At 38.6% G+C, this 22,862-nt stretch overlaps 1 protein-coding gene across 1 annotated transcript in view; it reads right to left on the bottom strand.

Moving 5' to 3' along the window:
• Window positions 1-22,862, bottom strand: part of LOC137255264 (putative sodium-coupled neutral amino acid transporter 11) — a 115,961-nt gene that overhangs the window by 15,082 nt on the left and 78,017 nt on the right. The window contains exons 4-8 of the mRNA XM_067792712.1: window positions 16,003-16,061; window positions 7,635-7,710; window positions 4,225-4,293; window positions 3,147-3,259; window positions 2,642-2,721 (exon numbers count right to left, since the gene is read on the bottom strand). Of these exons, the coding sequence (XP_067648813.1) occupies window positions 2,642-2,721; window positions 3,147-3,259; window positions 4,225-4,293; window positions 7,635-7,710; window positions 16,003-16,061 (397 nt within the window). The remainder of the gene's footprint in view (window positions 1-2,641; window positions 2,722-3,146; window positions 3,260-4,224; window positions 4,294-7,634; window positions 7,711-16,002; window positions 16,062-22,862) is intronic.

The following is a 22,862-nucleotide window of genomic DNA, read 5'->3' as shown; positions in this document are numbered from 1 at the left end:
CCACCCAATCCCATTAGACGCCTCTTAAAACAAGCATGGGTTACTGAGCCAATTCTATCACAGATATTAACGAGTCAGTTAATGAATGAGAGAGGAAGATTAACACAACCACCTTACCCACTAAATCACTAGGGCTCTTAAGACTAACTCGCATATTCAGTGAATCGATCCAAAAACTTTCATGGTATCAATTTGTTATTCATGATCTCAAGAATAGAATATTCATGAATGGAACAGTGTCCTAAAAGGAATGTTTCTACCTGTATTTGGGTGTTATTTGTCAAAGTAAGACATACAAAATGGAACACATTTAGGCCTGGCAGGATAATTGTCCATTCTTATATAATTAATCTGACTGCAGGTATCAATCTATCTTTATTCAGACCTGAAGGCCACAGGCCCATTGTACAAGTATAGTACTGATAGCATGTCAAACAAAGCAATATTTTCAGTAAGTATATTGTTGAAGTTGACAAGAGTTGGATAACATTAAATTTGGATAATTGTTCTGTAAAATAAAATGTAAGGCTAAATAAGAAAAACGAAATTTTCTTGTGGATCGGCACATCAATTTTACTTGTGTGCACAACAGTTTTTATTGCCATTAAAAAAAAATAATTTTGACTTGGCCACATCCCGATCATCCATTTATCCACTATACGAATGAGCATCTGTAAGAAGTGAGGGTAACTGAATCTACAACTCATTAACATATGCTGAAATTCCCAAGATGAATTTCTGAGTGAAAAAAAATATTTTAAAAATGTTCCTCCCTCGTCACTTTTTTAAATAAAAAATTAAAAATACTTTCCTACTGCCCTCGTCACTTTTGAAAAAAACGTGCCCAAGAAACATTTAATTTTTTTTATGCAGCCTAATAATCACACATTAACAGCACAAGGTGTTTATCATTCAAGACATTGAATTTACAGTACCAGCAAATTTCTTGTGGAATTTTTTTGGCATGATATACTTACACTGGCAACATATCATGAAATGTTTTGTTTACTGTTGTTGTTACCCAATATTCATATTTCTTAAACAATATTCATAATGTGTAACATGTGCGCCTCGTAGTGAATTTGTTGCAGCCCTTTTAAACACCAGACAACCAGGGAGGGCTCAAGTCGGACCAAGTCCATTCGCATTTATGAACACTCTACATATACCCTACCCTACCTCAGCACAGCACAGGACAGGACAGCACTTTATACTATACTTAATGCAATACTATACTATACTAATGTTATACTATTACAAATACTATCCTATTCTAAATGCTATACTACACTATGCCATTAGACACTGGTGATGAGGTCAATGCCTGTTTTATGGACCCATGAAAAGCAATATTGATTGAAGTGAATGAGTGGGGTTATATGCCACTTTTAGCAAATATTCCAAATATCATGACCAGGGACACTAGGTATGGGCTTAACAATAATACTGTACTATGCTAAATGCTATTCCAAATACTACACTAAACTAAACTCAATACAATACTTTATTACTCGCCCGTAAAAGATACAGCAGTGTAATATTTTTACGGCAATATCACACTAGTGTCATACTACTAGATGTATGACGTCATGAATAATGGTTTACAGTTATGATGTCACAATGCTAATGCCGCTGTCACAAATTGGCACTAGACCTTGCTTGACTCAAGGAAAGCTGAGAGTCCCCATACTGTAGGCAATTTCGCCAGTTTCTATCAGACTGTGTTGGAGAATAATAAACAGAATACTGAACTTGCTTCCGTGAAATACTGCTTTTATTAAAATCATGAAAGATTAAGTATTCGCTATTTTGATACTAAATCATTAACAAGTTTAATAAACATGGTACTACACAAAAGGTTGTTTAGTATCCTCTATATATACTATTCTTACAAAATGCTATGCTATGCTGTGCTGTGCTGTGCTGTGCTGTGCTGTGCTGTGCTGTGCTGTGCTGTGCTATGCTATATGTACTGTACTTGTGAGTGAGTTTAGTTTTATGCTACACTCAGCAATATTCCAGGTATATGGTCTGTAAATATTCAAGTTCAAGTCATCAGACAATCCAGTGATCAGCAGTAGAAGCATCAATCTGCACAAATGGGAACCGATGACATGTGCCAATCAAGTCAGCGAGATGGATCTCCAGATCCCGCTCGTTGCCTCATGCGACAAGAAGAGTCACCTTTTATGGAAAGCATGGGTTGCTGAAGGCCTATTCTACCCCAGACCACCACAGGTCCTATACAATGCGATGCGATGCTATCCTATCCTATACTAAATGCTATCACAAACTGTACTATCCAATACAAGGTATTATAACATACTACCAGGTATACAATATGCTACAGTCTACACCACACACACACCACACCACACCACACACCATACCACACACCACACCACATGGCACAACACACAACACCATACCACACCACACCACACCATACCACACACCATACCATACCACACGGCACAACACACAACACCACACACACCACACAACACCACAACACACAAGGTCTTACATATTTTTGGCAAAGATGGCCAGCTTGATGACCACACACCACATCACACACCACACCACACCACACCACACACGGCACAACACACCACACACGGCACAACACACAAGGTCTTACATATTTTTGGCAAAGATGGCCAGCTTGATGACCACACTGACCATGATGAAGACTATCAGCAGTATAGACAGAAATGCCCACTGAAAAGACAAACAGGAACAAACATTACACATATATCTACCACAAGCTCAAGCACTATATCACTTATATTTTCTTCTTGTTTATAATAAATTAAACATGGCACATAAGAACATCAGTAGCATTTACACAATATTTCAACTTTGCTTTTTTTAGAATACTTTTTCATGGTTCATACTTTCATTGTGAGCTGACATTCCCATGAATTCTCAATACTGCTCAGAACTGTTCTACACTATTCATGACCAGCTATCAGAAATGATGGATGCCACTGCAAGAATTGGAGACAAAAGTTGTGGAATGAAATTCATTTGTGTTTTTTTTGTAACATTCCCATCATAATAAATCTCTTGAACATCCAGAAATGCCCTTTAAAACTGAAGCTTGTCATCTTTCAAAGTTCTGGGAGTCAGGGGAGATAACTCACCTTTCCAAGTCGGGCAATATTCCTATAGAGTGATAGTGGTAGAGTTATTATCAGTGTAGAAATAAAGATGATAAACTGGCGGTTGCCCAGCACTGAGTGAATTACTGTCTCTTCTGAAAAAACAACACAGCAACATAATAACATCAATTCAAAGTTTATTTTCACTTTTTAAAAAACTTAACTGATTAATGCCTCTGGATTTTTATCTAACAAATGTCTGTTTAATAAATTTCAGGCCTGGGAACATATTCAAAACTTGGCTTTTCCTTTAAACATATTTCAGATATATCCCTGCTTCCTTGACTTTTAAATTCCTTGTGTTTAGAACATCATGCCATTGAAATAGGTAGGTGATACAAAATATCACCCGAAGAAAGAATGTGTAACCTCTGCGACAAGTGTGATGTTGGCAATGAATTTTATTAAATTTTCTCTGCAAATATCATTGGAAAACTTATATCCCAAACTATTACGTGAAATGGTTTGTTAAAATGTGTTAAAATGTTTAACTGTAAACAAATCAGTGTTGTGAAAAAGCTATGAATATTTTGTAAAACCATCATAAAAACTGTAGAATCTTCCTTGTAAACCATCCCGCCATTCCATGTATTCACAACTGTAAATTTCTATGTCTTCTGTCAAGTATCCTGGCCTGAACGTAATAAAGTTTCTATTCTGTTCGGATCTGAAAATCTTACACATAAATGTCTACTAACAATTGCTTTCATGTCTTGTTGTTCAACGTTGTACTAAGAAATATTTCATTTACTTGACAGTTCGTAAATAATCGACTCTGAACCAAACAATCCAGTGATCAGCATCGATCTACACATTTGGGTTATGCACATGACGTGTCAACCCAGTAAGCGAATCTGACCACCTGATCCCGTTAGTCGACTCTTACGACAAACATGGATTGATGAATTCTATCCTAGATCTTAGCAGAGATATTGTGAAATGGAGTTGACGATGACCTGGGCTTCTGATGCTATGAAACCTTTTACTGGAAAAATATCCATGAAATGTACACAGTGGAGTCAAAGGTATAGACAGTAAAACATCCAGTTATGTTACTTACCCTCTCCACCCAACCAAAGGACGATCTTGGTAAGTGTATCACCAATGATGACATTATAGCTGACCATCGCTGAAAGAACAGATGTCTAGCTTAAGAATATCATCAAATACCATGTACAACTTTGCTGATTTCTGATGAAGTCAATGTTGAAATAAACCAAAGACAGTTCCAACCACAGCAATCATAACATCTTGTCACGTCAGGCCCAAACCAGGAAATATACCACAGGGAAAAGTAATATGTACACTTGTTCGAGATCAAACAAAACCAGAAATGGTAACAAATTAAGAGGCAATGCCAAGATGTTTTCATGTAGGACATCAAACAAAACTAGGGGAGACACCACAAGAAACAGTGAGATGTATTCTTGTAGGGCATCAAACAAAACTACCACAAGACATAGTGAGATGCATTCCTGCAGATCACCCAACAAAACTAGGGGAGACACCACAAGACATAGTGAGATGTATTCTTGCAGGACATCCAACAAAACTAGGGGAGACACCACAAGAAACAGTGAGATGTATTCTTGTAGGGCATCAAACAAAACTACCACAAGACATAGTGAGATGCACTCCTGCAGATCACCCAACAAAACTAGGGGAGACACCACAAGACATAGTGAGATGTATTCTTGCAGGACATCCTTCAAAACTAGGGGAGAAACTACGAGAAATAGTGAGATGTATTCTTGTAGGACATCCAACAAAACTAAGGGAAACACTACAAGAAATAGTGAGGTATAGTCTTGCAAGACATCAAACAAAACTAAGGGAGACACCACAAGAAAGTGTAAGAAATAGCCTTACAGGACATCAAAACAAAACCAGGGACGACACCATAAGAAACAGTGAGATATAGACTAGCAAGACATCAAACAAAACTAGGGGAGACACCACAAGAAAGTATAAGAAATAGCCTTGCAGGACATCAAACAAAACCAAGGAAGACACCACAAGAAAGTATAGGAAATAGTCTTGCAGGACATCAAACAAAACTAGGGGGACACCACAAGAAATGGCAATATTTTGTCTTGCAGGCCATTCAACAAAACCAGAGTCAAAACCACAAGCAATGCTAAGATGTATTCTTGTAGAACATTAATCAAAACTAGGGGAGACACAATGTTAAGATAATGATTTACTGGACATTAAAAAAAACATATGTAGACACCACAAGCAATGGCAAGCTATAGTCACGTAGACCTAGTCACATAGAGATAGTACAAGCAAGCGAGACACCAATGACAATGATAAAAAGTAGACTTGTTGGACACACATAAAACCAGCGGAGACACATAGTTTATACATAGTCTTGTAGGATATTAGATCAAGGGTTTTAAAAATAGATATCAAAACTGAATTATTTGATTATTTTTACATAACAGGTGATAAAGCACAAGACTTGATTTCCCAAAGGATCAACAAATCTAATCTGCAAGTTCAATGTCTCAAAAATGGCACTTAATTGCCTTCTGAGCTTAGAATGCCTAACTCTTGGTCTCAATCGATCACAAAACCCATTTATAACACCACGTGCGCACCAACAGCATTTGCTATGCCCCCACACACTCTATCATACAAAACATACTATTCAATCAGCAGATAGCTTTGTTATACCCCAGCCACGTGTGTATGGCTGTGTGATCTATTCTTCTGAAGGCTTGCACCAGCAGATGCTATTCCCCTGAAACTGTAAGTTATTACCCTAAAAACTGATCATTCATGAGGAGGAGATTGCACCATTTCCAAACAGTGGAAATATAATGAGCATGAATTCCAGCTGGTTGGAGCCGAGAATACCGATAGTGCTGATTCCAAGATTAATGGCAACATTTCCTCAATGAAGCGTTCACATCTGCCCCTTGAAAATTCTTTGAAAATCAAATTCTTAACTGATTGATGAATAAAGAAATTTCTCTGCATTATGCAAATGAATAAAGTGACAATTTAGGATTTTCTGGAAGAAGTGATGAACGCGCAGGTTGTAGATTTTCTTTTGATGCTCAACATGTTTCTGAGCCAATAGATAAAACTTAATACCTTTGTCAAACTGATGACTCCAATATTGTGTCCAAAATTGCTCCTGGCAATAAAATTTTGGCAATATAACAGCAGGGGAGACCAGGAATGGGCTTCACACTTTGTGCCCATGGGTGGAATCCAACCCAGGTCTTTGGTGTGAAAAGCAAACACTTTAACCATAAGGCTAACCACACTCACCACCATGAATCATGATACACCTACAGCAAATAATGCTTCATAATCATATCACTCTTGTTGACATACAACACTGAACTAGAATGTGTATCTGTTCATTAAAGACACTTGTCCTCTCCTCCCTTTTTCAGCCTCTATTCCAGCTGCCAAACGTCTGTTCACAAACTGAAAACACAATAACTGTCAAAGATACTGATACAGATTGTGACCAGTGAGTGAGCGAGCGAGTTTACATTTATGCCACACTCACCCATATTCCAGTTACATTGCAACAGAGTTAGGACCAGACAATCCAGTGATCAACAGCATCTTAACCAAAGCAGGAACCCTAAAACGTCAAAACAGACTGCATGCCTCAGGGCACCTGGTGCAGTCTGTTCAATCCCAATCTGCATCTTTGATCGCTGTGACCAAAACATGATAGGAATGAAATGGTATACCATGGTATTGGTCAAACTGCATCTTTTTTTGCCTTCGGTTTGGTATACCACCATGCAATCCAAAAATTTTGTATGTTTGGTTTTTCATTATTTAACTAACCTTATGAAAGCTGTCGTAAAATGTCAAGATATCGAATCATTTTGACAAGATTTATGTGCACATATTTTTTTTGCTTGGCTCGACTTAACATCCTAGGACATTTTTAAGTAAGGTGTAAAAACCCATCTCCTTGGATCAGAACATTCTCATTAGGGTTGGTGACTGTTTCTGTAAAGTGTCTCAGAGCGTTCTATTTTCTAAATCACTCAGGGTGTGGTACATATTTTGTATATTATTATCAACATCATTCTTGTCATTTTTTCAAACTATCAATCACTCCAAATCTGCTTGAGTATAATGCTGTGGTCAGCAATATTCAAGCTCCATAACTACTCTACAGGGGGAATGTATCATGAACATCAAGCTACACAACTGGGATATGAGCAATTATTCCTGTTGGTCAACCTCGCTACAAGCACATTTCCTCAGAGTACAAACTTAACATTCTGATTAGAACTGTTTCAAATGATCACTTGAATTAATTGGTTTTTGTTCATTGGTTTATGGAGGAAGATTCTGGTAAAGAAAGCTTGGCATGACCCCAAAGTTGTGACTGCTTATGTCAACAGAAGCAAACATGTTCCACCCCATCATGGCTCATGCAAGCAGTCAGGTGGTTCATTAAGGATCTCTGACCGAGATGGTACTCACCTATAAAGGGGTAGAGGAACTGTAGAACGGTGAGCACGTAAAAACCGGGCCGACCGAATGCCACCAGCACCATGTCCTGGAAGGAGATGACAGATGTTGAAGAACAAATAAAGGATCATGTATACATTACCTGCAATACTGGCAATCTGCAGCATTTTCTCCCATCCATTAATAGTACTGCCGGTTTCACATTATTCATGTTTCCAAAATTATCAATGGTGCTCCCCAAACCATCAATAGTATTGAGATCAAGTGACAATGTTTCCAAAATTGAAGACTTCGTTCTAAAGTTTGGAATTCAAGAAAAAACATTTGCAGCGTTGTCCGCCATTTTGGTTTGTTTATGACTATGAGTGCTGGTACCAATCTATTTTGTTATTAATATGGTTCAAGCAAATCATGCAAATACGATTATATTACCAATAAACATTCTCAAAACTATTAACAAAAATTACCGATCATGATCACAGTAACAGCAGATCTTAGGTGTGAACCTGTTTGCAAAAAGTGTACTGCAATATATCATATCATAAGTTCAAATTGTAATACACCAGTTAACCAATATTATCACCTACCCCTAGTCAGTACCAGGTTCAATGTCTGAGATCAGCATTTGCTTGCTGTTTGAAGAATTAAGTTTATACCAGACAATTCAAAGACTGAGTATCCTTGACCCCTCCAGTGGTCTCTTAAGACAAGAATGCGGTGCTGTTGACCTAACCTAGATTTTCATGGGTTCAGATATTTAAGTCTCACATCTCACATCTACATCTGAGATCTACAAAACAGCTGCAGAATGTCCATAAGGTCGCTGGAAGAGGGTGGCTAAGGGTTGAGTAGTGGTTAATGCATTCGTTCATAACGACGAAGACCTGGGCCTGATTCCTCACATGGGTACAATGTGTGAAGCCCATTTCTGGTGTCTGCTACATATTGTTGGAACATTGCTAAGAGCGGTGTAAAACCATTTTACTCACTAACACTCTTGAAGGACGGGGGGCAGCGTAGTGGTGAAAGCGTTCGCTCGGCACGCAGAGGACCCGGGTTCGATTCCCTACATGTGTGAAGCCCGTTTTCTGGTGTACCCTGCCGTGATATTGCTGGGAGATTGCTAAAAGTGGCGTAAAACTAAACTCACTCACTCACTCTTGAAAGACAGCTAGTACACGCTTACAGGATCACATAGAAAACCTATTGCCAAAATGGTATTTGCATGGGAGGATCTGTGTTTCATCCTTTGCATAAATACAACTAGATAAACATTATGATATATTTTTCGTAAACAGCATGCTCAACAGAATTGCCTTGTCAACCCAATTTCCACAAATAATGATTAGGGTTCAAATATAACGGAAAAAAAGGCACAATGATTTATCAGAATATGACACAATGATATATCACAATACAGCACAGTGATTATTATGAGCACGATATGACAAAATAATCAGAGCACAATATGACACACCTGCCATTATCACATTGCCAATTTTGTAAATTGTCCATTGATTTACAGCACTAAAAATATGCCTAGAAGCAGGACTGTTCATCAGTGTCAGTGTCTTCTCTACCTTGGAACACAGTATAAATAGATGCTGACTTCATCAGTTCGGCCTCTTTACCTCCTCTGACTTCCTCTATTAATTCAGAACCACCATGAACACCAATTTCCTCTAATAAATGACACCTTGGATACTGTGTTCAACCAATGGAAGCTCATCTTCCCTTATCCAAGGACCAGTGAAAGTCTGGATTGAAATGGTCCATCACAACCCATGCCTGTTGTGAGAGGTTGGATGGTCCAACTAACGGAATCGGATGGTCAGGCTCACTGGCTTGGTTGACACATGTCATCGCATCCAAAATGGGAAAATTGATGTTCTGTTGATCACTGGATCAGTGTTGTAGACTCGATTATTTACAAATATGACTGAGTGTGGCATAAAACTCACTCACTCACTCAGTGAACCGCATGTGCCCCTCATTTCAGTTATATAAATTTGGTCTACACATTTCATATACAAATTACACAATATTACTGAATATTTACAGCTATAAATTACAGTAATGATTTAAATAAAATGGTCATGTCCAGGAAAGGCAAACAATTTTCATGTCACTGTGTCATGAGAATCGGAAGTGATTACGTTATAAGAAATCAATTTATACTCTAAGCCTCCAAAAATCCCCAATAACATTTCTGGTCATGTTTATCCATAGACAAGTGAAGCGGATTCATGGTGGTCTTTGTGCTAGTCTGCTAGAACTGTCTTTAAACCAAGCAGAAGATAAATAATGGACCACAGAATATTCAAAACTTTATCAGACAGCCTAATAATAGCTGGGCGCCTATGTCCGGAATAATGATTGGTGTCTGTCATCAGACGCACCGTGCCCCAGCGAACATGACCCAACTTCCTCCATAACCCACAAATCTCCATCTGTTCTGATGACGCCTCAGCTGCCGAACACTTTGATCACGGCCACCACTGATAAGGACACGTTTCCAATCAGAGGCTCAGTTTCAAAATGACAGACCAGCAGGCTTTTCTATTTTGTTTTTGAACACAGAAGGCTGAAAACATGTCAGCTTTGAAATACAATTTGGGGAAGGAAAGGTGACTCACATGTTAACATACAGATAAAATGGCGACAGTAACACTATGTTGGAATTGTCACCTGTCACAGTCTTTGTGTAATAAATTCTTTAAGAAATCTGTTGGCCTATTTTCATCATGTTGCATCTGTTCCTGAGCAATGGCTTTCAGCTCCCCCTGATGCAGCGTGGTTTACAGACGTTCCATCAATAATGGCCACAAATTACAAGGTTAAAGGATTTGGCATCCTCTTTAAAGGATTACAGACCAAAATAGATCTGAGCCATTGCTTGAGATGATGGCCCCACAGGTTGGCACTATCAGCAAAACATGTAGTTATCATCATTACCTTTTAGATAAACATTAATAATCAACTAGGCTAGTTGTGTGTCCAGGTTAAAAGGGCTTGCAGGCTAGTAGTGTGTCCAGGTTGAAAGGGTTTCCAGGCTAAAAGGGTTTCCAGGCTAGTAGTGTGTTCAGGTTAAAAGGGTTTCCAGGCAAGTAGTCTGTTCAGTTTAAAATGGTTTCCAGGATAGTAGTACATCCAGGTTAAAAGGGTTTCCAGGCTAGTAGTGTGCCCAGGTTAAAGGGGTGTACAGGGTAGTAGTGTGTCCAGGTGAAAAGGGTTTCAACACTAGCAGTGTGTCCAGGTTAAAAGGGTTTCCAGGCTCATAGTGACCAGGTTAAAGGGTTTCCAGGCTAGTAGTGTGTCCAGGTTAGAAGGGTTTGCAGGTTAGTAGTGTCTCCAGGTTAAAATGGTTTCAAGGCTAGTAGTGTGTCCAGGTTAAAAGTATTTCAAAACTAGCAAGGTTTCTCAAAGATTTTCTATGAGACTAAAAGCGTTTGAAACTGAAATATTAAAAAAAAATAATCAGATCGAAACAAAGACAAAACATTTTCTGTTCATAATGAAATAAACACAACGTATTGAGATAAATCATATATCATGATGAACTGGTTAATGTGTTTCCAGACTAGCAAGGTTTCCAGACTAACAAAACTTCCAGACTATCAGTGTTTCCAGAGTTACATTTTACCTGCTAGTCTGGAAACCCTATGTTAACCTGGAAACCTTGCCAGTTTGGAATTACTGCTAGTCTGGAAACACTGATCAAGGTTCATGATGTTGACCACTGGATTGTCTGGTCCAGACTTGATTATTTACAGACTGCCACCAAATTGCTGCAAAGCAGGCTGAGTGTGGTGTTAAACATCAACCAGCCTGACACTTAAATAGCAAAGGATAATCATCAATAAAACAATATGCCACAAAAGGTTGCATTGTTTCACTCCTGATGTCCACAACTCCATTGAAATCAAATATATCATTCATAAATTCAGACTAAATATAAAGTGTCTCGAGTCCGGGTAAAAAAGCATAAACATATCCAATTCTTATTCTTTCTTTATCAGCCATTTATCATTCTCGTGTGCCACATTTACTGCATTAAGCTCCCTGATCTAATAAGTTCCCACCCAACTTCAGAAGCAATTTGCAAATATTCTTCATATGCGCCCCTGAGACTAAACATTATCATCATTGTCGGTATTTTTTCACTTATATAAGGCTAAATGAAAAAAGTGATATGTTTCTTGTGAATCAGCGCTTCATTTTTATGTGTGTGCGTAACAATGTTTTGTTACCACTTGGAAAAAAATTTTTTTGACTTGGCCGTGTCCCAATCGTCCACTATAAGAATGAGTGTCTGTAATGACGAGTGTGACTGAATCGACAACTCATCAACACATGCTAAACCTGAGGACCCAAGCTGTATTTCTGAGAGAAAACAATAAAAATTTGTTCCTCCTGCACCGCCCTTTTTCTATCAAAAATTAAAAAGAAAACTCCTACCGCTCTCATAACTTTTGACAAAAATGTGCCCGAGAAACATTTCATTTAATTTTTTTATGCAGCCTTACAGAACTTTAAACAAAAGCACAAGGGACATAAAACTGTCTGATACCTATTAAAATAGTTATAATTTATCAAAACAGCTTCACAGAGTTGACTTAATAATTATTTAATGTCACATCAGCAATATTTTAGCCATATCATGACAGTTTCAATGAGAGTTTTTTACAACAAAATTCTACTCTCGTACAGGATTTTAACAGTATCCCACACTGTCCAATTCCTACGTACCAGGAACACTTATTACAGTGAATGCGGATTGTTATATTGCACTACCTCTACGTAATGCCCAAGTCTGGCCTCCATCAATGACCGTTCCCTTTATCCCAACTGGTGCACTTAGTACAGTAAAATACGGTACATTATCTTGCGCCATCTCTACATTATGTGGAAGACAAAATAAGTGATGCCCAGAGCAGCAGCCTGGCTTCCATCAATGACACTTCCTCTTATCTCAACTGACAGGTTCCTCATATCACAGAGAGTGATCTGATCCCCTGGAAGGAAATGAGGTAGATAAATAGCCTCTCCCTCAAAGTAACCTGATAAACTATTGATACACACTTGGAAAATCTAACATTGATTTAAAGTAATGTTCAGTGAGATATCTGTAGTTGAGACAGCAGAATAATTTCCGTACAATTTTTGCCATTACTTTCACTATCATACTGAAGTGTGTCATTATGTCTACTTGCTATCATTTGGCCAGATATTCTTTCTATGAGGTGCATATCCTCAGAGTCTTCTCATGATATGGTCAATAGGATAGTTGATTTTGTTTAACACCACACTCAGCAATATTCCAGCTATGCGGCAGCTGCCTGTGAATAATTAAATCCCAGACCACACAATCCAGTGATCAACACTATGAGCATCAATCTATCCATTTGGGAGGATACCCAGGTTTGAATTAGTTTTCAACAACCCATACTCATCATAGGAGGCAACTACAGGATCAGGTGGTCAGGCTTGCAGACTTGGTTGACAATTGTCATCACATGACATTGCTTAGATCGATGCTCATACTGTTGATCACTGGATTGTCTTGAATATTTACTGACAGACACCATAAAGCTGGAACATTGCCAGGCAAGGGGTTACACAACAACCAAGCAAATAAACAAATAAAGCATTCATTTGTTGCGGAATTCTCTGCACACAAGTTTGTTTAATAGTCCTTGGACCAAATTAACTTCAGCTCAACTCATACTGCAATTCCACAGTACTAAATACATCATGTCCAGAAATTCCACAGATTCAGGACCAATCCCTTCATCTCACCGTGAGGTAGCCTAATGGTTATCACGTTCATTCATCACGCCAAACACTTGGGTTTGATTCCCCACAAGGTTGCAATGTGTGAAGCCCACTCTACTGTCCTACGGCGCCATGATATTGATTGAATATTGCTATAAATGGCATAAAACTATTCTCACTAATTTTAATATGACATCCTTTCAACTTATAATTATAATTTTCTGAGACTAGCCAAGATTTGTTATGTGAGAGTTGTATAACTTCTGTCAACTTGATAAGACTGCAGTCGAGGAGAGTCTGAGGGACAAGTCTTGTACAGCTGCCCCAGAGAAGCCTTACAGGAAGGCATCCATATATGACGTTCACACACAGGGAGGATATATTGGACACTTCTAGTTATTTATGTCTTGAAATCTGGTTTACAAACGACTGCCTCTATTTCTGTCCGCTACCTGTTCCATTATTCCGATACGTCATCCGTCTTTGGTGAGACCATTCTCAAGAACAAATTGTAGCTCTCTGTCTAGTTGATATCTGAACAATGAGGTATATATATGGTTCAATACTCTGAAGTTGAACACAATGGAGTCAATCTAGGAAGTGGCATGAGACAGAGATGAACTTTATGGACCAAGCTGTTTTCATAGTAAATTTTCTGGATTTTCATCAGACCTTACAATAATAGCTGCTTTGCAAAGAACCTTGAATATTTTTTGTATGGAACTAAAGTTTGATTACAGCTGAAGAATCAACATCGAAATGTCACCAAACACAATTACACCAGCTGTCATTTCTGTACTTCACCAACTATTTGAATGCATATCAAACTTTTTAAAAATATTAGCTGGATTACTGACACATCTCAGCTGCTTGAAATAGATCTGACTAATAATTGGCATGGAACAACATCAAAAACATGACTGAAATAATTTATTAACAAAGCATAAAAGTGCAACAGACCTCTTTCAGAATCAGGTTACATTGTTTTTCAACCAAGAATATTAACCACTAATTGTATATTAGTATATGTCTCCGTGCCCATAATTGTTTGTAAACACCCACACTGAAGTGGATTCATTCCTGCAGGAATCCCATATTGGGGAGGGTAAGGTGGGAGCAGGGAGGATGGGATGTGGGGTTAAAGCTTTTGCACTTTACACTGAAGACCCAGGTTTGAATCCAAAATCCCAGTTTTACTTGTAAAGTTCTTCTGTTAATATGTCTATGTGAAGAATGCAACACATGTTATATCTGAGATTACACTTTCTCAGTAAGAATTTGTACTCATCACAAATCCCAAATTTAACCTATGTTACATTTGCCACTTTCTACAAAACATTGTGTATTTATGTGAAGCATATTTACATCTGACCTTATATGAATGTCGCTTTCTCATTGGCTAAGTGCTATTCTATTATTTACAATGTACCCCGCTTTCAGGCGATGTATTATTTTCAATGTACACCGCTGGGAATTCCAAACTCATCTGGTGCTTCATGGTAGTACTTCTTTGCCTCAAATAACCATTGAATCACGCATGAAGCACGGAAATTACCGATGTTTTGCGATTGAAAATCTATGGAAGGGAGATAACTCTAAATCTGTTTACCTTGTGTCGTCTGTAAAATGGCGAATCACATTCAACAGAAGTGCTTCCAACAACTTGAAATTAAAACTCGGGCGTTTGGTAAGATAAATACGTTGTTCACTGGTCCCTCAGGGTGCATGGTAGTACCCTCAAGGCTCGGGGAACATAAACAAACCTCGAGGGTACATGAGCCCATGAGCCCATGGACCCCTCGTGACCAGTGGACAACTTATATCGTATGCTTCTCTCAAGGGTAATGCGGTCTGATGTATGCCTTTTTGGAGCAGTGCCACTCGAGTCGTACACCAGCCTTACATCACCCGAGGGAGACGATTACAACGCAGCTACCTTTCCGCCATGTTAAATGTACAAAATATAATCATATTTTATCCTGAAGATTGATAAGCTCGCTACCGACTACATGACATATGAACAAAATTATGTCTGCATGTTTAACATGAGTGAAACACATTCAAATAAAGTTAAACTTGCTATTAATATTCCTAATAATGTTTAAGCTGAGTGTGCAAATGATTCAATGTATACAATAATTTAAATAAAGCAGTGAAAGTTGGTAAAATAAATGTATCCTAAAACAGCTAATCGAACAGTTTTCGAACTCCGTGGTCTGCATGCGTCATATTACAATGTCATATGGTTGTTAGCAATACAGCTTCTCAGTGGAGAGTTTGATAGCTACAGTGGCAGCAGGTAATATTTTTTCCAGTTGTCACCCTCCTAGAGAAGTGACATGGAAACTTATTAAAGCACAAGTGACAAATGAAATTAAAGCATTTTACATGAAGGTAAGATAATAAATAAGATGAGTGACAATCATTTGAGAGAAAAGTGTGAAATTTTTTTCTCTCTCTTGTATTAACCTTCAAGAGTGCACCCACCATAACAATGTCTTGAATGAAACCTACTACTTTCAGGAAACGTTCAACTGCTGTGTTCTGTAACTGAACTGAAATATGAAATACATCTCCTGAGCACAGAGAAATAATGTTTACGTACCTGGTATGAATCAGTATTGGATAAATGTCCGGCTTCAATCAGCAGGAATATAGAGTAATCTGAAAATATAACAAACACGCTTCAGATACTTCTGTCACATAATTCCATAATAAGACTCTCCCATATATTTGAAAGAACACATCATCTGACAGTTCTTGAAGTCCAACTTGATTTTTTGTAGTCCAAATTGTTTCCATGAAAACTGGGAAAAACAAAAATGCCAAAACTTAATGGCGAAAAGGCAATGATTTGGGATCTGCCACATATGTCTGCAAACTTTTGCTGGAAAATATTTCTTTGAAAGGTTTTTGAGTTGTGTCAAATGTCAAAAATGTTTCCATGGAAACCGAGAAATATATAAATTACAGGAATCTGTAATAGCAAAAGGTGCCACATTTCCATTTAACAACAACGTTTGTTGTAAAATATTCAACTTTTTTTTAAGGTATGCTCCAGAAACCAAATGATTACAGATGGACAGACGGATGAGACGATATCCCACTACATTGAATACTTAGGAGATAAACATCATGTGTTGGCCAATTTCCGGGTGTTATTGAGTATTTGAAGCACGGGAATGCATTTGGAACCGACGGCGTCAGCCGGTGGTTTCAAATGAAATATTCCCGTGGTTCAAATACTCAATAACACCCGGAAATTGGCCAACACATGGTCTTTATCGACATTGTAAACACAAAAGTAAACCAAAGGGGTTTTAGTGTCTGCACTCGTTTACATCGAATGCGGACACAGCAGTGAAGTGTCATCAGCTGGCCGTTTCAGCTGGTTCCCATGGTAGCATCTGGAGTTGCTCATTTGTGACGTCATTCTAACTTTACGTCACAATATGATTTGAATGACGTCACCACTGTTGATGATACAACAAAACAATTGTTTACGTGTCAATACGCGGGGAATAGTCTTGCAGTTTCCGGGAATCTAATACCATTTAATCATGTTTTTCAACCAATCAGATTACAGAACACAGTGACTTTTGGTTTACAATACCATTTAATCATGTTTTTCAACCAATCAGATTACAGAACACAGTGACTTTTGGTTTACAATACCATTTAATCATGTTTTTCAACCAATCAGATTACAGAACACAGTGACTTTTGGTTTACAATGGGGCATAATACTGGTTATGCTTTGAGCTGACTTTGATGGAACTTTACGGTGCATTCCAGATATACAACGGCATGGTAGCGAGGAATGCCCAGAGCTCTGCAGGCTGTGTTGCTTTATTGTTTAGCGACACACTCAGCAATATTCAAACTATATGATGGTTTTATGCATGTAATTGAGTCTGGACCAGACAATCCAGTGACCACCTCATGGGCATCAATCAGTGCAAGTGGGATACGATTACCTGTGTCAACCAAAACAGACAGTCTGACAATCTGATCCTGTTAAATGCCTTTTATGACCAACATGGGTTACTGAAGATCAATTCTAACCAAGATTTCACAAGTCAAGACAACATAAAGTCCTTTTGGAGATATGATACAGGATAGTGCGCATATTCTAAATCTATGTTTAGAGATGGTAGGTAGTTTTTGATGCTAAATAGCTACTGATGGTAAATAGTTGCTTGGAAGACAGAACATCAAGACAACATTTAACTTCATCCCAGTGGATAAGGTCTATTCTTAGAGGCCCCCTTCATCAAACTGACCTGAGCACACAACAACTGGAAACTGCATCCACCTTTGGTTAAACAATACTTTGTGGTACTAAATGAAGGTTGGCATGTTATGTTTGCACCCATGAGGACCTTGGCGGATATTTGATACAAGTTAAAACTCAAAATGTGTACAAAATACACATGAAGCGAGTGAGTTTTATGCCGTCTTTTAGCAATATTATGACGGGGGATACCAGAAATACGCTTTACTCATTGTACCCATGTGGGGAATAGATCTAGTTCTTCAATGTGAAGAGCAAACACTCGAACCAAAACGGAAAAACATGCACATACGCCAAAAAACATTTATCTCAAGACAGGCTATATGGAACCAATACTTGTGTAAATCATTATGTTAGTGAATACATCAGACATTATCACACACATATAAATCAGCTTCTGAAATCAATAAAAAGAAATACACTGAAAGGAGATAAACAATTTGAGCAATTTTGTTTTTATCTTAGTTATTGATCCAAGGAAAATGAATCTCACAAAAATGGAGAAAACCTTTGAAATTTCAAGAAGAGTTTAATGTTATTATGTGAATTGCATTTTTCTGAATAATGTGAAATCTTTTATTCATACATATGTCACCGACACCCGTATTTCTTATTTCTTCTGCCTTTCAACAAGCAAATAATAAGGAGTTGTACGTGCTACCTGTATCTGACGCCCAGGTAATTCACGAGCTTTTGCCTGTGACGTCAGCACAATTTGAATTCACTTCTGATTGTCATCCGTCAGCCTCAGACGACGGCATACAGACAGATATCAACATTTGGTCATGTTGTAATTACAGGTAAGGTACTCTCCTTGTATGTTCATTCTATAAATACCTTTAGACGCTAGTGTAATAATTGTACCTAATTGTATTACTTAACTATCTATCAGGCAATGTAATCACAAAGTTAGTAAATCCGCGTAGTGATTGCGTATAATGTAAATACTAGTATCCTGCTTATCGCGATTACTAACTGGAATATTGCACTATCTTAGCACGTACGAGAATGTGTGAAAGGTCCATATTTCATATCATGAGAGATCACTGTATTTCACGGATCACTGACCTCGCGCCATATCTGTGACTGTTTCTCTCATGCTAATGTGCTACTACCATGCGTAGCACGTGTGGTTATAAATATATTTAATTTGTCTATTTTACTTATGAACCATTATTTTATCAATTGCCTGTCAGCACAATTTGAATTGACTTCTGATTGTCATCTGTCAGCCTCAGACGACGGCATACAGACAGATATCAACATTTGGTCATGTTGTTATAATTACAGTTACAGGCAATAAACAGCTTTTTAAGACAACTCATCAGATTTGTTTCGGACAAGAAGAGACTCGAACCTGCGACACATAGTATCTTTTTGAAAGTGTAACATGCCACAACTGGAATAACATTCTTGGTATGGTATGGATTCTCTCAAGAGTGAAGCACATACGCACTAATCATCTAACTCATTCAGCCTTAAACAGTTTCCACAAAAATGGAAGTCTGACAACTGGCAGTCTAGAACACCTTTTTCTCAGTATGTCAAAGATAAGATTGGCAAAATTAAGTCTGATGACCCACCATCAAGGCTACAACACCCACCACAAGCCACATCAAGACTATGGGAACAACATGAATGCATATAATGGGACATACAAGCATACAGGACCTATCAGAACCTACATTAAGGCTACAAGATCTAACATAACCTACATCAAGGCTTCAGGACCTACCAGAACTCAAATCAGGGCTATGGGACCTGACAGAACCTACATCAAGGCTACAGGACCTACCATAACCCTCACCAAGGCTACAGGACCTACCATAACCCACACCAAGGCTACAGGACCTACCAAAAACCAAATCAATTCTACAGACCTGCCATAACCCATATATCAAGGATATAGGACCTAAGAACACACATCAAGGCTACAGGACCTAAGAACACACATCAAGGCTACAGGACCCATCAGAACCCACTTCAAAGCTACAAGACCTACCATAACCCACATCAAGGCTACAGGACCTACCGTAACCCACATCAAGGCTACAGGAACTACCAGAACTCAAATTAGGGTTGTGGGAAGTGCCAGAATCTACATCAAGGTTACAGGACCTACCAGAACTCAAATCAGGGCTACAGGACCTACCATAACTCACATCAAGGATATAGGACCTAACAACCCAGATCAAGGCTACAGGATCTAAGAATCCACATCAAGGCTCCACGACCTATCAGAACCCACTTCAAAGCTACAAGTCCCACCAGAACTCACATTAAGGCTACAGGACCCACTTGAGGCAACATCAAGGCTACAGAATCTACCAGAACCCACTTCAAGGCTCCAGGACCTAAGTACCTACATCAAGGCTACAGGATCTAAGAACCTACATCAAGGCTACAGGACCTATCAGAACCCACTTCAAAAGCTGCAAGACCCACCAGAACCCACAGCAAGGCTACAGGACCCACTTGAGGTGACATCAAGGCTTCAAAGCCCATCAAAGCACAAGGTTTCTGTAGGTCATGCTAAAAGTACACTATGACCGAGAGCAAACTTTATTGCTGGCACAATTCCAGGGCAGTCAGAGTAATCAATGTCACACTTCATTTTACATAGAGGATTTCCTGGGATTACAACTGACCAATGAATGCAAATCTTTGTAATTTGTGCAAGTGGTGTGATGCTTAGATGACAACCAACTGACTTATGGATGTTGTACTGTAATAAAAATTCTCCTCGTCTTGCGAAGAATGACAGGCTTACTTAACTGCAGACAGACTACAACTTGAAATTTTGTCAATGATGATTGCAAACTACCAGGAACAGGAACTGAGGTCTGAGGTCATGGATACTAAAAGTGAAAACATGATCACACAGCTGAACACATTCTGGTGAGGGAGTGAGTTTAGTTTTATGCAGTACTCAGCAATATTCCAGCTTCATGGTGGTGGTCTGTAAATAATCTGGACCAGACAATCCAGTGATCAACAATATAAGCATCCATCTATGTAATTGGGAGCTGATGACATGAGTCAATAAAGTCAGTTAGCCTGAAAACCCAATTCCACTAGTCGCCTCTTACGACAAGCACAGTTGCTTTTTATGGCAAGCATGGGTTGGTGAAGGCCTATTCTACACTGGACCTTCACAGGTCAGACACAATCAGGTCATCAGATCATGGTCTTGCACCATTGATATGTATAGTTGGACACGAGGCCTTTCAATCTTTATGGTCATTACATTGTGACAATCTCAACAATGGCTTTTGGCTTCTTGTTTAACACCACACTCAGCAATATTCCAGCTATTTATCAGCAGTCTGTAAATGATAGAGTCGTGACCAGACAATCCAGTAATCTAAGGTATGAGCAAGGATGAATGCAACTGGGATACAATGTCATGTGTCAATGAGCCTTAGCACCCGATCAGATCAGTCACCTCATACAAAAATCATGGGTCGCTGAAGACTAACTTATAACCCTAATTCTAACCTGAATATTCATGGGTTAGTATGAACAATGACTTGCGAGGTTGGACACACTGGCTAACAGTCAAACAGATTTCAAATTAGTGACAGCAAGGAAGACCCTGTACCCCTGGACGACAATGACCTGCCAGAAACTAGCAAAACAAACAAATATGGTTGATGGACACACACATAACCATACAGTGAATCAAAATCAAACGAAGGACTAAACCAACACACCAACCACTGACCTACATGTCCACTTTGCTCGCTGGCTGCGGGGTGTCCTAGTGGTTAATTTTTTAGCTTGTTACACTGCAGACCCAGGTTCGATTCTCCACAAGGGTATACTGTGTGAAGCCCATCTTTGGTGTCCCCTGACGTGATATTGTTGGAATATTGCTAAGAGCAGCATAAAACAATACTCACTCACTTATTTCACTTTGTTCACAGATTTTTTTTTCTGGTACAGGAACCCAACCAAGCATCCACCACTTAACACACACTTTACCTTCATGTTGAAGGGTAATAGCTCGTTAAAGACGATCAGTGCTCGGTTATTTTAACTTTTCATTGGCAAACCTTCAAAGAACACTTCTATTATAAGAGAGCATTGATTTTCCCACTTATCGACAGAAATAACTGCAACAAAACTGCACTATTACAGAAGATTAAAAATTTTGCAAGTTTATGGCTACGCTGTAAGTTATTCATTAGTCCATGTGGGTGGACATGGGTGGATGAAAGGGACATGGGTAGATGTGGGTGGATGTAGGAGACATGGGTAGATGTAGGTGGATGTTGGTGGCCTTGGGTAGATGTGGGTGGATATGTAAGGACATGAGTGGACATGGGAGAATGTGAGTGGACGTGGGTGGACATAAGGGACATGGGATCATGTAGGGTGTTGGTTTTCATTCCCCAAGGGTACATTAACAAATCACACCACCTATGTAATTTTATAGCAGGTATGCCTCATGCAAGCATGCTTCTGTCAAAATCAAAAGAAATATATTAGGTACCCATTCATCGATTTCATGCATGATTCCCTTTCATTGAAACCAGCGTTATTCTCGGTTAATCAATAACTATAAATATTGTAGATATCAAATGAATGGAGTGTTACATCATTAATGTTATATTAGTCACCAAACCTATTAGTCACCAAACCACATAGTCGCCTCTTATGACAAAACTGTTAGTGAAGGACCTTCATATATCTTTTGAACAATCTGGTATTACTGAACATGCATGGAATGCAGTCAGTTGTTTTATCGGCACCATTTCTCTAGATTCATAGTGAATAAATGGTTTTCTATACCATCTAATACCTTAATGTCAATACAGTATCATGATTGATTTTTGAACGCCCACACAGCAATATTCCAGCAATTTGGTGGAAGTATGATGACAACATGGAGAAGTTTGGTGAAAGTGTTGTTGTGTACACAGTTAAAAGCTTGGCTGATTACTCTGTCAGGCCATATGTTGACTATTATCATGATTATCAGGAATTTGTCGTAAATCCATATGACCACTTATACTTTCACACATCACATCAAAGTGACTATGATTACAGATCTGTGATGGCTGTCATTTTACTCCCACATGTTGCCTGCTTGCTGCCAATCAAATCTACATAACCACATCTGCTTTAATGAAATCGATCCATATCTTTGCATAAAGAGAAGTCCTAAA

The sequence above is a fragment of the Haliotis asinina genome, chromosome 11 (assembly GCF_037392515.1).
Source record: "Haliotis asinina isolate JCU_RB_2024 chromosome 11, JCU_Hal_asi_v2, whole genome shotgun sequence".
NCBI classification, from domain to species: Eukaryota; Metazoa; Mollusca; class Gastropoda; order Lepetellida; family Haliotidae; genus Haliotis; species Haliotis asinina.
Note: the sequence above shows the minus strand (reverse complement) of the source record. Positions and strands in the feature narration are given on the sequence as shown.